The sequence below is a fragment of the Crinia signifera genome, chromosome 4 (assembly GCF_055691185.1).
Source record: "Crinia signifera chromosome 4, ASM5569118v1, whole genome shotgun sequence".
NCBI lineage: Eukaryota > Metazoa > Chordata > Amphibia > Anura > Myobatrachidae > Crinia > Crinia signifera.
The window spans coordinates 128,370,637-128,385,283 of record NC_139220.1 but is presented as its reverse complement, the minus strand read 5'-3'; the positions used below and the strand labels follow the sequence as shown (position 1 = coordinate 128,385,283).

Here is a 14,647-nt window from a genome sequence, read left to right as displayed (position 1 = left end):
TCAGGTTGGCTGTGCTCCATTTACATATATTTAAAAAAATAAGACTATAAGTTCATATCCTGTAACGTCTGACACTTGCCATCCCCTTTATATTTTGTTTCGGTACTTGTGAGTTATCCGGGCGTCCGATTTTGTATTTACGATTTGCATGCGATTTGCATGCGATATCGCATACGATATCGCATACGATATCGGATCCGATTTGCGATTTACATGCAATTTACATGCGATTTAGCATGCGATTTGCATCAGATTTGCTATTCATTTCATTACCCCACTATCCCCAAAGTGTGTCTATCAACGTGAACCCGAAGCGTGGCGAGCGCAGCGAGCCCGCGAGGGGCGGCGGTACGCGTCCTCCGACCTTTTCATGCCCTACTATCCACTAGGGCGTGGAGTGAGAATAGAATAGTGTGGCGAGCGCAGCGAGCCACCGAGCCCGAAGCGTGGCGAGCGCAGCGAGCCCCGCGAGGGGACGCGGACACCTGTGAAGCCCGCAAGGGCACGCGGATACCTGTGAAGGTGTCCGCGTCCCCTCGCGGGGCTCGCTGCGCTCGCCACGCTTCGGGCTCGGTGGCTCGCTGCGCTCGCCACACTATTCTATTCTCACTCCACGCCCTAGTGGATAGTAGGGCATGAAAAGGTCGGAGGACGCGTACCGCCGCCCCTCGCGGGCTCGCTGCGCTCGCCACGCTTCGGGTTCACGTTGATAGACACACTTTGGGGATAGTGGGGTAATGAAATGAATAGCAAATCGGTACTTGTGAGGCTCCCGATTTTGTATTTACGATTTGCATGCGATTTGCATGCGATATCGCATACGATATCGCATACGATATCGGATCCAAAATCGGACGCCCAGATAACTCACAAGTACCTTTGTTTCACATCTACTAAAATAATGATATAATCCATAGCTATAATTATTGCAGGATTTTTCTTAACTATTTTTAGGCTTACTGCAGAAACCTACAAATTGAAAAAAAAAAAAAATATTTGAGATATCCAATTCAAACACATGTGGTAAACAAGTATAGCACAGCTGACAGCTGTGTTATCAATAACTATGGCCCAGTTCCCAAAAACCCACACTCCACATAATCACACCAAGTTCTCTTTACTTTTGCATTATTTAGTTCAGAAATAGCTGAAGATATAAATAAGTAGCAAACATTTTCTATGCACTAGTGAATACTGTTCTGTTAAAGGAGCCATCTCTTACATTATGAACTTCCACCTTTTATATAGTGTAGTTGTATGTGACATTTTATATACCATATTAAAATGTCCTCTGATCTTAGAAGATTCATGCAATGTATACCTGCAATGAAAATGGCGGCAGCGAGTAAGCACTTATGGTACTGCCGACTCGCAGATTTTTGTTCAAAGACCCATAGGCCTGAAGGCAAAAAAGTGCAAGTCTGGTGCTAGTAGTGGCCGCTAGGGATGCAAGTCTTGATTACATTGCCAACGTTTACATCCTACTGCAAAGGCAACTTGTACCTTTACCAAGGAAAAAACAAAAAGCTCTACATGTTATGCAGAAATACATGAATGCATTGTAATACCCTTTTGTGGTGTAAAAGGGGTTAACCCATGTCCCTTTACACAGGACTTCTACCCAGGTCCTGACCTGGGTAGAATTTGCGATTTTAAATTGTATAAGCACCCTATACGATTTTGAATTGTATAAGCACCCTAATGGGTGCTTACAATGTTAAATGCACCCCCATGCCACCCCCAATATCAACGCCAACCCAAAGCATGGCGAGCGCAGCGGTACGCGTCCTCCGACCTTTTCATACCCCCACTATCCACGTCGGCGTGGAGTTGATTTTATATAGTTCACCACGGTTTGGGTTGGCGTTGATAGTACGGGTGGCGTGGGGGTGCTTTTTACATTGTAACCACCCATTACAGTGCTTATACAATTATTTATCTTATAGGGGGCACATTTAACATTGAAAACACCCATTAGGGTGCTTATACAATTTCAAATCGTATACCATAGTATATGGCATACAATTTCGATGGTATACAATTTAAAATTGTACAACATCGGCTGCCATCGCGTAACATCACATCGCATACCATCGTATGCCTTATGGTATGCGATGCGATGGGTGCCGTGCTAGGAAACAAGTACCGTAAGTTGTTTATATGTCATCCTTATGGTGTGTACACACGGGGGCGATTGCCATGCTATGCGAGTCCCGATGCGATCAGATTGCATCGGGACTTGCATAGCACGGCATGCATGGAGGGGCACAATTTAGACTATATAGTGCATAGGAACACAATTCCAAGGCACCCCTGCAAGTCTTCTGAGGCACCTCGGGGTGCCGCAGCACACAGTTTGGGAACCACTGCTATATTACATTGGTCATTTTTATTCCAGTGTGTTCTCTACTTTGATGTTTATTTATTACTTATTATGTGTAGTAGAATTTAAACACAGGGCCCGATTTAGATGCGGTTGCAACTGTAACTGTGTCACCATTGAGCATTGCGCATAGAATGTGCATGCATTGCGGTGGTTTTGTGTATGTTCCCAGGTACCTCTGTGATGTCGATTGCAATCAGGAATAAGACACAGAGTGATTGACAGGATGGCTGTTTGGTGGTGGCAATGGGACGTGTCTCGGGGGGCTACTGCAATCGCATTAAAATGGTGTCAGCATTGCAGCTCCCACAGCCATTCTGTGAGGCACTCAAGGGGTCGATGTTTCTCACATCTGCATTGTGCTTGCATCAGAATATGCAGCTGCTGGGCATGATACGATGGCTTCAGTGGCTATCTCTGTTTATTTTTGGGTAGCTGCTACACTGGTGAGGCCTTGCAGTTCCATCATTGCAAATGATCCCTGCTGTTTCAGCATTGTGACCGCATTTTAATCAGGCCCAACTTCAGATTGTTGTATTTTTTTAATGCTGCTGCCATTTTAATGTGTACTCTTACATGCAGAAAACGAAGTCTCCGAAGAAGTCAAAGGTGTATTACATTGCCAAAGAGATCATGAGCTCAGAGAAAGTGTAAGTTGGGATCTAGTTCATTTACAGTTTTTAGATGTTTTTTTACTTTGTTTCTCAATTCATTTTTCAAATGTAATATTTTTTAATTTTTTTTTATTGACAGGTTTGTTGATGTCCTTAAGCTGTTGCATATTGTAAGTAGAATTCCACTTTATTTGCAATGTCTTAAACTTTTTTTATCTGACTACATTTTCTCTTTCACCTTACTTTCCAGAAATGTATTTGCTTTCTTATTCATGTTCCTTAAAAACTATGACAACTTTACCCAAGCAACTTTCATAAACTACAATCCTATTTATTTAATATACATATATGGATAGTCCTCTGACAACTGTATGGCTAAAGATACGATTTACAACAACGCAACACTGTAGTTGAAATTGCTGTGACTATTGGATTATCACAATTCTTTGGGCCAGATGTACCAAGTGGAGAATGACAAACAAGCAACCAGCCAATCAGCTCCTAGCTGTAATTATTCAGACCCAGCCTGTAACATGACAGTTAGGAGCTGGTTGTTTATCACTCTACATGTTATCACTTTTTGAAGCTTGGTGGATCTAGCCGTTTATGAGGAAATCCATGACTGCTGAGAAAATAGTGATGGTAAATTTAGTCTCTGACAACAGCTGGTAATAGGCAACCACCATTACTTAAATGTCAAACTACAAAGTATTGGTCAGCGCATTTATTCATATATTCAAAGTAAATAGTCAGCATCTATTGCAAGACTCTCCACCTACCTATTTCTCTTCCTCGTATATCTTACATATCTTTCATCCTCACTTTCTTCATTCACACTCTTCCTCCCTTATTGCTCCACATTCATGTCTTCTCAAGCTTCATCCCTCTTTACCCATTTCCATCTATCTCTGTGCCTCCTGGTCTTACCCATCTAGCTGTCCCTCCCAAACTTCCTCCATCTCTTTTTTCCCTCTATTGCTCCCTCCCACTCTAGCTCCATCTCTTGCTCCCTACAACTTTTCCTCCATGTCTCTCTTCTTCCCTTCTTTATCTCACTTCCCCTTTTCCTCCCAGTTGCCTACTCTTCTCCCATCTCTTGCTCACTTTTTTTTATCCCTCTTCCTGTCACCTCTCCCTCCACCCTCTATTGCTCCATTCTCTCTCTCCTCTCTTCTTGCTCTTTCTGTCATTCTCTCTCCCCTCTCAAGTTGTCCTTTTTTCTTTCTTTCTTCCTCCTTTCCACTCCTCCAGCTTTCTCATCCTATTTCTCAGATCTTTCTCCCTGTACATCCTCCACCATGCTCTCTCTCCCCTTGTACTCCCATCTCTCTTCTTCTATTCCTCCCACCTCCTCTTCATCCCATGTATATCTGACCCCTCTTCTCTGTTCTTCCTTCCTCCGTTTTCCTCCCCTCTCCATCTTCCTCCTTTCTTTCTCTTCCTCTCCTTTCATATCTCTCGACCTCTTTTATCTCCCAATTTTCTTCCCTTTACTATCTCTATGTCCCTCCCAATCTTCCTCTATCACTATATATCACTTCTCACCCCTTTTCCTTCACTCTCAACCCCACTATCTCACTCATCTCTCCTCCTCTCGTCTATCTCTCTCATCTCTCTCTGGCTCACTCTTCCTTCATCTCTCGTTCTCTCTCCCTGCCATCTCTCTCTCCCTCTTCCTGCAATCTATCTCTCTACTCTCTGTTCGTCCCGTCTCTGTCCCACCTCCTCTTCCTGCAAGCTCTTTTCCCTCTCCCATCTCTTCCTTACCACCAGGGCTGCCATCAAGGGGTACACGTGTCTGTCTTTTTTTTTTATTATTATTCAGATTTAAAAAAAATATTTATTTTTTGCAAGCAGAGGAGAATTAGAGTGTTGGTGGCTGCTGTCAGTACTCACCAGGGCCTGGTGCAAACTGGCAACATAGAAATGAATCAGATTGTCTGCTTATCTTAGCTTACGTCTGAAGGGTGGGTCCTTTAGAGTGCAGATAGCTACCCTCAATAATCCACCTCTCCAGTTATTGGCTGCTTTTAAAGACTCTGTGTCTGAAGATTTTTATATCAGACACAACCCAATCACCCCCCCCCCCCCCCCCCATTACTCACACATGCCATCACCAGGTATATCGTTTATATAATTAACTTTCTTTCTCTCACTATTTCTACTCCATGTATACCTCTTTTCCTGCTCACTTCACCTGTGCCTTTGGGTACTTGTTTCCTAGCACGGCACCAACGATAAAAATTGTATCCATCGGGACCCCCGAAATCGCGTCCATCGCATGCAACTAAATCGCATGCGATCAAAGCGATTTTTACATTGGAATCAATGTAAAATGGTCCCTGAGACCCAATTTAACATTGTCCCCAATGTTAAATGGCCCCCAGACTCCAATTTTTTATTGTTTCCCAACCCTGATGGGTCAAATGCCCCCCCCATTGTTAACGCCACCCCACGATCAACGCGAACCCGAAGCGTGGCGAGCGGCGGCGGTACGCGTCCTACGAACTTTTCATACCCCCACTATCCACGTCGGCGTGGAGTTGATTTTATATAGTGTGGCGAGCACAGCGAGAAAAAGGTCGGAGGACGTGTACCGCCGCCCCTCGAGGGGTCGCTGCACTCGCCACGCTTCGGGTTGCAGTTCATCGTGGGGTGGCGTTAACAATGTTGGGGGGGGGGGGGTCATTTGTCATGTAAAATACCCATAAGGGTGGGTATACAATGAAAAATCGGGTCCATTGGCCCATTTAACATTGTTCCCTATGTAAAATCGCGTCCATCGCATTGGTCGCATCGCATGCCTTAACTTAAGGCATGCGATGGATGCAATTTTTTAATTGTCGGGGAAAAGCCTAAAAATAGCCCTAAAATCGCGTCGGTCGCATCCATCGCATACCTTAACTTAAGGTATGCGATCACCTACGACGGGCGCCGTGCTAGGAAACAAGTACCTGCCTTTGTTTGCAGCCCCCTCCCCTCTGTGCCTGTGATTGAGTCCCCCCCCCCCCCACACTCTTTATGTACTTCCTTTTAAGAGGCCCTACCTGTTTACTTTGTACTGGGCCCCACAAATTCTGCTTCCAGCTCTGCTTACCATGGGATATAATCAAATAGCGTCAATCACTTTACACAGGAGCTAATAGCCTGCAGCTAATTAAAACAAATTTGCAGCTCGTTAACAACTTAAAATAATTTTATTATTAAAATAAAAACAATAAATAAGTAAAGCCTGATCTGAGCAGTTTTCTGTCTGCAGCATAGCTTTAGATGTTTTGTGTTTGATTAGAAGTATATTCTTGCAGGAAACAAGTACTGATGAGAGGTTAGCCATGTATCTTTCCTGTTTTTCAGGAAACACTGGAGTTTTTAGTTTTTCTTCTCCCCCGCTAAAACCACAAACTAAACTTAGTTTTTAATCCCAAGTCACCATTAAAATGAAAGAAAATGTAGTTGGAGACATTTTTATGCAAAGTGGTTTGCGATCTCTTGGAGTTTTAGCAGTAGATAAGTATATAATAACAGAACCGGCATTCTGTAAAAGAGATTTTTAGCATGCTCTCTAGATCATGTGAGGCGAGTTTAAGCATGTAAATGAGCTTGTTGTACTATACGTTGTAAGAATTCTAGCTCTACAAATGTTTTTATTTCTTTTTTTATGTCCAAAAAAAACAAATAATACAAAAAAACAAATATGATTTTTTTATTTTTTTTTATAAACAGTAGTCTTTATTGTAATCGCAAGAATACAAAGAAACGTCCAATATATGGCCAATTATAAATTCTATTTTAATCTGTATATAGTTTTGATAATTAGGAAATGTGAATAGTTTTTTTCTACGCCAAATAACTTCTGTCTCCTCATTTTCATTTTAATTCTATATGTGAGCTTATATACAGTAAGATTTGCAAACCTTTTACTGTATATAAAATTAATCCTAATTGAATTAGTTGAATCTTTCTAGGTCTAGCATGCCCATTTTTTTGGACAGGCGAAGCAATTTGTAAGGTTTTTTTTTTTTTTTAAATACATATATTCTATGATTTGTAAATGATAGAGATATACTTTAAATAAATCAGCAGAGAAAAGGGCTCGTGGTGCATGGGGGGGAGGGGGTCGCGATGGTGAGGGGGGTGACAGCGGTGGTGCATGCGCAATACAACATTGGGGTGTTTTTCATGAAAAATATCTTGATGGTGGCGCAGCGACTCATTGCAAGGAGAGAGCTTATTCACAAGCACTGTCTAAGCTTGAGATAATTGATACATATCTGCAATGTATGCAATTTTCACATTGCATGTTTGGGTGATATTATCAGATCACACACCTGCATCCTTAGATACGGATGGTGATAAATGAGCCCCTAAGAAAGGTATTCAGTCAAGTCCGTAATTTTGGCGAAAAAACTGTCTTTAATATTTAATTGCAGGCGTTTTCTCACGGTTTTATAGGCTTTTTTCCCCCACCAATGCCGATTCACTTGTTTAAAGTTGAGTTGTCATCGTCGAAAAGTAACTTAAAAACACAGGCGAAAACGTCCACAGTTTTGACAAAACATATGACTCAGCTATCTGCCATCCACACTGATTTTGACCGTTACTTTTTCAACTAGCCAAAAAAAACTTCACTTTAATTGAATAGGTCAAAACTACATTTGAAACATCAAAAAGTGCATTTTTTTTTCAAATGGTCTTAAAAACACCTAATTGAATACCCTTATTTGTGGTTTAGAAGTCACTAATTCAGATGACTTCCAAGCAGCTAAGCAATGTAACAAAGCAACAAGGAAGACATAGAAGAATCTGCAGCAGAAAGAAAGAAGTAATAATGTCGTTGGTATGGCCTCATCTAGAATGCTGTATCCAGTTGTGGGTGCCATTTCTCCAGAAGGCTATAAACCTATTAGAGAAGGTACAATGAAGAGCAACTAAAACAGTGCATGGCCTACATCACAAAACTTACCCGGAAAGACCAAGTAAAATAGAGTAACCAAGGGTGGGTCTGTTTTCAATTTCACTCTGATGCTGTCTTAAATGGATACTCAGGCCTTAACAAAACTCTATAACATATGGAAAGACTTAATAATGTGGAGCAGAGAAGGGAAAGGGGGGCCACTTACAAATATAGCAGGGGTATTATCAAGGTCCAGCAGGGAACCATTCTTGAAATGAAGAGCAGTATTAGAATATGAGGACATGCACTGACACTGGGGGGAGGTAGATTTAGGGGAAATTTCAGGAAAATTACTTCCCAGAAATGGTAGTGAACAAGTGGAATATCCTCCCATCAGAGGTGGTAGAGGCTAAGACAGTAAAGCAATTTACACATGCATGCAATATAGACTTTAGGATATCCTTACAAAGAAATAAGGATCAAATAGTGTTTGAGGTAACAAATATTGTTAAAAAGGGGCAAAATAGTTGTGAATAATGGTTGCTCTCTATTGTCACATTCTATGTTTCTATGAGAATTGTTTTTTTCTTTTCTTACAAGCATTGTTTAAACTGACTTCTATATACCACCAAATAGACTAGGGGTGGGCAATAAGCGTCCCCCCAGCTGTTGATGAACTACACCTGCCAGCATGACTTGCCTTAGTTTTGCTATGTGGCCATGCTGAAACTGATGCAAGGCATGCTGGGATGTGTAGTTCATCAACAGCTGAAATAGACACTTGCTTTACGTGCCTGGCTTGCATTAGAGAAGCCAATATTTCAAAACCTGTTTAAAAGTGTTTGTTTTACAGCTATTTAATGTTATACTACAATAATATCATCTCACTGTCTGCATGTAAAGGTTCTATTACAAGCACAATCTTTTCAATGCTTCGCTTGCACTGTAGAGGAAGTGATATTGTTTAAACCAGGTTTTGTTAAACTTACTTTGGCAGGATTTCCGCTACGCTGTAGCTCAGGCCTCCAAACATCTTGGAAAGCCAGTGATTGAGGACAAGATCCTTAATCAAATCCTGTACTACCTGCCTCAGCTGTATGAACTGAACCGCGACGTGCTGAGAGAGCTACATGGGAGGATGTCACAGTGGTATGTATGGGTTATCTATTTTATATTGGACACAGACAAATGGCAATCTTGTTTCCTCTAATTTGTAAATATAATAGTGGCGGCAGATGCATTACTACATTGGACACGATCCCTTGAAAATAGAAATATCAGGATGTGACATTTGATGACCCTGCCTACATCACTGCTCTTCTATATATTAAATATTGTCATTGATATCTAGGAACGAGCAACAGAAAATCTCTGATATTTTTGTGAAGAAAGGTCCTTACCTGAAGATGTATTCTACGTACATCCGAGAATTTGATGGGAATGTGGCATTACTTGATGAGCAGTGCAAGAAGAACACCGCTTTTGCCGGGGTTGTTAAAGATTTTGAGGTAATGACATCTGAACATCTGCCACACACATGTTTTTATACGTTTCATAAACCATTTTTAAGTAAAGATTATTTTTAAATACATATTTAAGCATTCATTTTCAGAAATTTAAATCGGGTGTTAATGTCAACATTAATCACGTAGACAGTGATAAAATATTGACATATTCAAATGATGACATTTCGTGCTGGTGACCAGGTGGTGATTTACCTTCTGCAGCGACCTTTTCTGGGTTCTGGCAGTCATATGACTATCACTTCTATGTCACAGCTCTGATCCTCCATTTTTTGATAAGTATTTTTCAACTATACCTCACCCTAATCCCTACCCCTCCCTGTAGTGCCTGATCATAACGCTCCTGTCTGCAGCCTAACCCTAACTTAACTTCACCCTAGTGTCTTACTCTAGGCCTTCCACCCGCAGCCTTACCCTAATGATGACATTCAGAGACTTTGGACATGTTGCCTGTAGACATTTTAATATTGTCAACATGGTTTTTGTCAACCTTTTAACTACATCCCCAAATTGGCAGTTCATGGTTAATAGTTATCGCAATGAAAAAATATGACTTAAATAACAATCACTGATTAGAAGAAAAATACAGGCTTTTATTAACATAAATGCAACCTTGCAGATTGCACTATAACAGTAGCAATATACTTAAACAAAAAGAAACAGTGGTCCATAGATAGTGGGCCACCGTTCAAAAGAAGAATTCCTTTTTGGAGGCACACTTTTGAAAGAGTAAGGATAATGTTGAATGAGTACTCATTCAACATTATCCTTACTCTTTCAAAAGTGTGCCTCCAAAAAGGAATTCTTCTTGGACCACTGTTTCTTTTTGTTTAAGTATATTAGTACTTAATTCCTGGGGGCACCTCCAACACATAATTTTTTGTATGTATACAAATATATTGTTTGTTTAGTTGGTTCTATAATTCACACGTAACTAGTTTATGTCCTGTGCTGGATACTACTCCTATTTGCTACCTACTATAACAGTAGCAGCCAAGTCACATATTGTTTTTAATACACAATGCAAACTTCCACCTACGATTGTAATATTTGTTATACTTCTTTTATCCAAAATACACAGTATAATTGCTCTTTATATAAAAATAAAGATTTTCATGATGGATAAATGGATTCTATTCCAGATTCTTATTTGACCTTCTGTAGCTAGTGAGAACGGTGGTGAAAGCTTGGTGGTCTGGGTAGCCGGTATGTCATGGCTATCCTGGCTATTGTCCGTCTATCTGCAACTAGTACTACCGGATTACTGAGCGCAGTGTTCCCAAATGCACTGTAGCACAGATCATACTGCACCCAATTTGGCCTTGCAGTACCGCTTTTTTTATGCTTCAGATTGTGCACTTTGCTGAACTGCTTGTGTGCGATGAATTCCTTTGGATGCCAGCATCTGTGCAATATTACGATACCCCATCTCATCCTTAACAGTGCCGGCCATCTGACGCCTAATTTCCTCTTCTGCCCTGATTAGCAGCAGCTCTCGGATCTCTGTATCGGTCCAGTTGGTGGACGCACACATGCTCCATGCTTTCTGCAGGGCATTGACAGATGACGTCATCTGCCAGAGAAACAGAAGCTCCAATCACCTTCTCTGGATGAACCCTGGGTTAGATAACCCGTGTAGCATTTCCTGTGTTGGATTCCCGGTTAACAGGACCCAAGATATTTTGTTTAGACACCTTTTACACCAAGCACCGACTCGGCAATGACCGGGTTATTTTATTGGTGTAAAGTAGACTATGCATTGACTGAACCCCAATACTGTCGCTACCCCTCCTACCTGAATTTTTTTATTCATGTGAATGCAGTTTTTATAGGGGAGGCGGGCCATAGGCAGGGCTGCCATCAGCAATTGTTGACCCCAGGACTGACAAAATAGGGAGCTTTCTATCTCTCTCTCACTATTCTCCAACAACTCCACTCAGCATCGACATTTTATTTTCTTACTCGGCCTGGATAATTAGGAAGAAAATCGGTGCGTCTGTAGCATGGAATCTTTGGGCCTGATTCTGGTTCACTCGCAAAAGCAAATTCTCTCTCCAATGGACAAAACCATGTGCACTGCTGGTGGGGCAGATGTAACATGTGCAGAGAGGGTTAGATTTGGGTGTTATTTTGTTTCTGTGCAGAGTAAATACTGATTGCTTTATTTTTACACTGCAATATAGATATCAGTTTGAAGTACACACCCCACCCAAATCTAACTCTCTACATCCTGCAGTGCACATGGTTTTGTCCATTAGAGAGATAATTTTCTTTTGCAAGTGAACCAGAATCAGGGCCTTTTTTTCAGATAAAAAAAAAAACCTTGTTATAGATGTGAAACGAATGTTCTGACCAGTGAAGTATCATATCTGAAGTCATGCAATCCTAGGATTGTTCTGATCACTACAAGAAACATATTTAGATTTATTTTGTGTCTTCTCATGGTGTATTAATTGCACAGTACCTAAGTGTGTAGGAATAGGAACTATAAAGCTTTTTAAACACCCTGAATTTCTTCTCTTTCAGATGAGTGCACGTTGCGCTAGTTTAGCACTGAAGCATTACTTACTCAAACCTGTTCAAAGGATTCCTCAGTACAGACTACTTTTAACAGGTACACAAAACTAGCTGTACAGTATTGAAACAGTTGCTTAAATTATCTTTCTACCCTTCCTAATCTGTAGATACACTTCAAAGAATTCACTATACACTACTAAGTAGGCAATATATTTTAAATGGAAATACTCAAGTACTATCCACCTCATTGATAACTTAAATGGATTGTCTTCATAAGTAAAATTGTATGATGTTTGTGTTTGTGTGTGTGTGTGTGTGTAGGGATGTTCCACGATAACTCTCCAACGATTTAACTATTCGTCTTCAAACTTTGCACACTACCTTATCTTAAGGGACGATCTAAGTTAGAAGATGGGTTTAAACAGAAGCTATTTCTGTTGTTTTCATGCATTGTGATATGTCGCTGGAAAGCGTATGACTTTCTGAATACAACCAGGGCCGCTGAAATCGCCGCCGGGCCCCCGGCCAAAAAGTGCGAAGCACTCACACTTTTGCAATATGCCTGTAAAATTTTACAGACAGATTGCAGGGCAGGACCTGATGTGCCTTACCCTGTGCTGGAGGGGGATTGGTTTGAAATCCCAGCGGTCAAAATCCCAATGCCAGAATCCCGACCGCCGAAATTCCGACAGGTGGGGGGGCCTGGATCGCCCGCCCTTGCGGGCTCGCCGCCCTCGCCACGCAGCGTGCCTGGTGCCTCGCTACGCTCAGCACACTTATTTACTCTGCCTCTATGGGTGTCGTGGACACCCACAGAGGGACAAAGTGCCGGGATTTCGGCGGTCGGGATTCTGATGATATGAACTGATGATAATTGCAGCACTTCCAAGATTATTACTTTAAAGGCCCTAAAGTGAGGCTCACAGGTCCTTAATCAGATTACACAAATTAATTCACATTTGTATCTCAAGCATGACACGGAAAATCTATCTAATGCTTGCTATGTACATACTGTAAGATTTCACTATAATATTTTCAAGAACATATAAGTTTAATGTTTTGATTATAATAAGGATATTATTATTGTTACAAATGTAATTTTTAACATTTATTTTCAGTACAGTGGTAAATCCACTATATGTTGGCATAGATGGTTGAGCAGAACCTTATTTACAGTATGTATGTATATGTCCCTTTTGTGACACCTTTGTGCTATGTATTTATTACAGACTGTGCAGTAGGACATCAGTTTATTTAGCTTTCTTTTGAAAAATGTAAGCCAGTGCTCAACATCAAAGTACAAGGTTTCAGTGCCTCATGGGGTGGGGGTTTGCCTCCTAGCCGGCTCTAAACTGTGTAGCTTTCCTTCTCTTTGAGCATCAAATTCATGTGTTAACCTCAAAGCCACATCAAAGCAGGCAGGTTCAGGACAGACATGCTCTTTGCATTAATGAAAGTCAACCCCCTATTGGCATTTTGAAGTGATGATAGATTTATTTTTATTTTTTTATTTATGTTTTATGGCATAGTCCTTTTATTTCCTCTACATGGTGCAGGAATTAACATCCTTCTGACTTAAGGCACTTGTAGCTGCTTTCTAAAGATGTAATTATCCATTAGAAAGTGTTTTGGGTGTATGCATATATGGTATGGATGTAGGTATGTATGTATGGTAGGCAATCCGCTGTTCTGAAGCATTCTTTGCTACATGATGACTGGTATGTGATATTGAGAAAAAAGTAAGATTTTGTACCTAGCCATAAACTAACAAAATGAGAATGTCTGGTTATTCAGGACAACTGCGGCGTAATATGATCTGATTCTATGATTACATTTCCTATAAGCTACTACAAATCATACTTGCCTACTTTTGAAAACTATTTCCAGGGAGATTTTAGCTGCTATTAAAATGTGCCACGTCACTGAAAGGGTGTGTCACAGTGGCATAACTAGTGTAAGGCTTGGGGGTGCGAGCGGCAGCAGGGTCTGTGTGGGCGCCGGCACAGAGCCGGCTATTGGCTACTGTGTACAGGATAGATGGGAGGTTAATTTGGCACATTTGAGTGGTGAGGCACGGTTGTGGGGAGATTTATTTTAGGAGGCGGCACTTCCACAATTTCCAACGAGGGGGGGCGCACATTTTATAGTTACGCCACTGGTGTGTCATGCTCCGCCCAGACGGTGTATCTAACTCCACCTATGAGCAGGGCCGCCAAGAGGTGGTGGTTGGGGGGGGGGGGGTGTGGGGTGGGGGTGGGTACATATTTCCTGGGCCTGGCCATTTCACTGGAGCCTGGGTCAGAGTTCACAAAAAGATTTTATATATATATATATATATATATAGATAGATAGATAGATAGATATATATATATATATACACACCTGTCTGCTGAGTTTCCTTTTTCAAGTGCCGCCGCCACCCCGCTACATGTAACTGACTGCTTCATCGCAGCGCAGTCCGGAGGCCACTGACTTAATTATATCTCCCTAAGCTGGAGTTTGTTTTGTACCTAACTTTGGGAGTGCCGCCTCAGTGTATGTGTGTGTGTGTGTGTGTGTATGTCTATATATATATATATATATTTCTTTTTTTTTCTGTGACGGGGGTCATGTAGACGGAGATCACCCAGGCGAGCTGGAGGAGGGGTGGGGTGTGGAGGCGCAGCGCTACTATGGACGATGTATGCTGCTGGTCCCCTCCTCTCCCCTCCACTGA

At 41.5% G+C, this 14,647-nt stretch overlaps 1 protein-coding gene across 1 annotated transcript in view; it reads left to right on the top strand.

The window, feature by feature from the left end:
* Nucleotides 1-14,647, top strand: part of FGD6 (FYVE, RhoGEF and PH domain containing 6) — a 99,425-nt gene that overhangs the window by 45,180 nt on the left and 39,598 nt on the right. Inside the window, exons 4-8 of the mRNA XM_083182420.1 lie at nucleotides 2,966-3,033; nucleotides 3,137-3,167; nucleotides 8,889-9,040; nucleotides 9,243-9,399; nucleotides 11,941-12,028. Of these exons, the coding sequence (XP_083038546.1) occupies nucleotides 2,966-3,033; nucleotides 3,137-3,167; nucleotides 8,889-9,040; nucleotides 9,243-9,399; nucleotides 11,941-12,028 (496 nt within the window). The remainder of the gene's footprint in view (nucleotides 1-2,965; nucleotides 3,034-3,136; nucleotides 3,168-8,888; nucleotides 9,041-9,242; nucleotides 9,400-11,940; nucleotides 12,029-14,647) is intronic.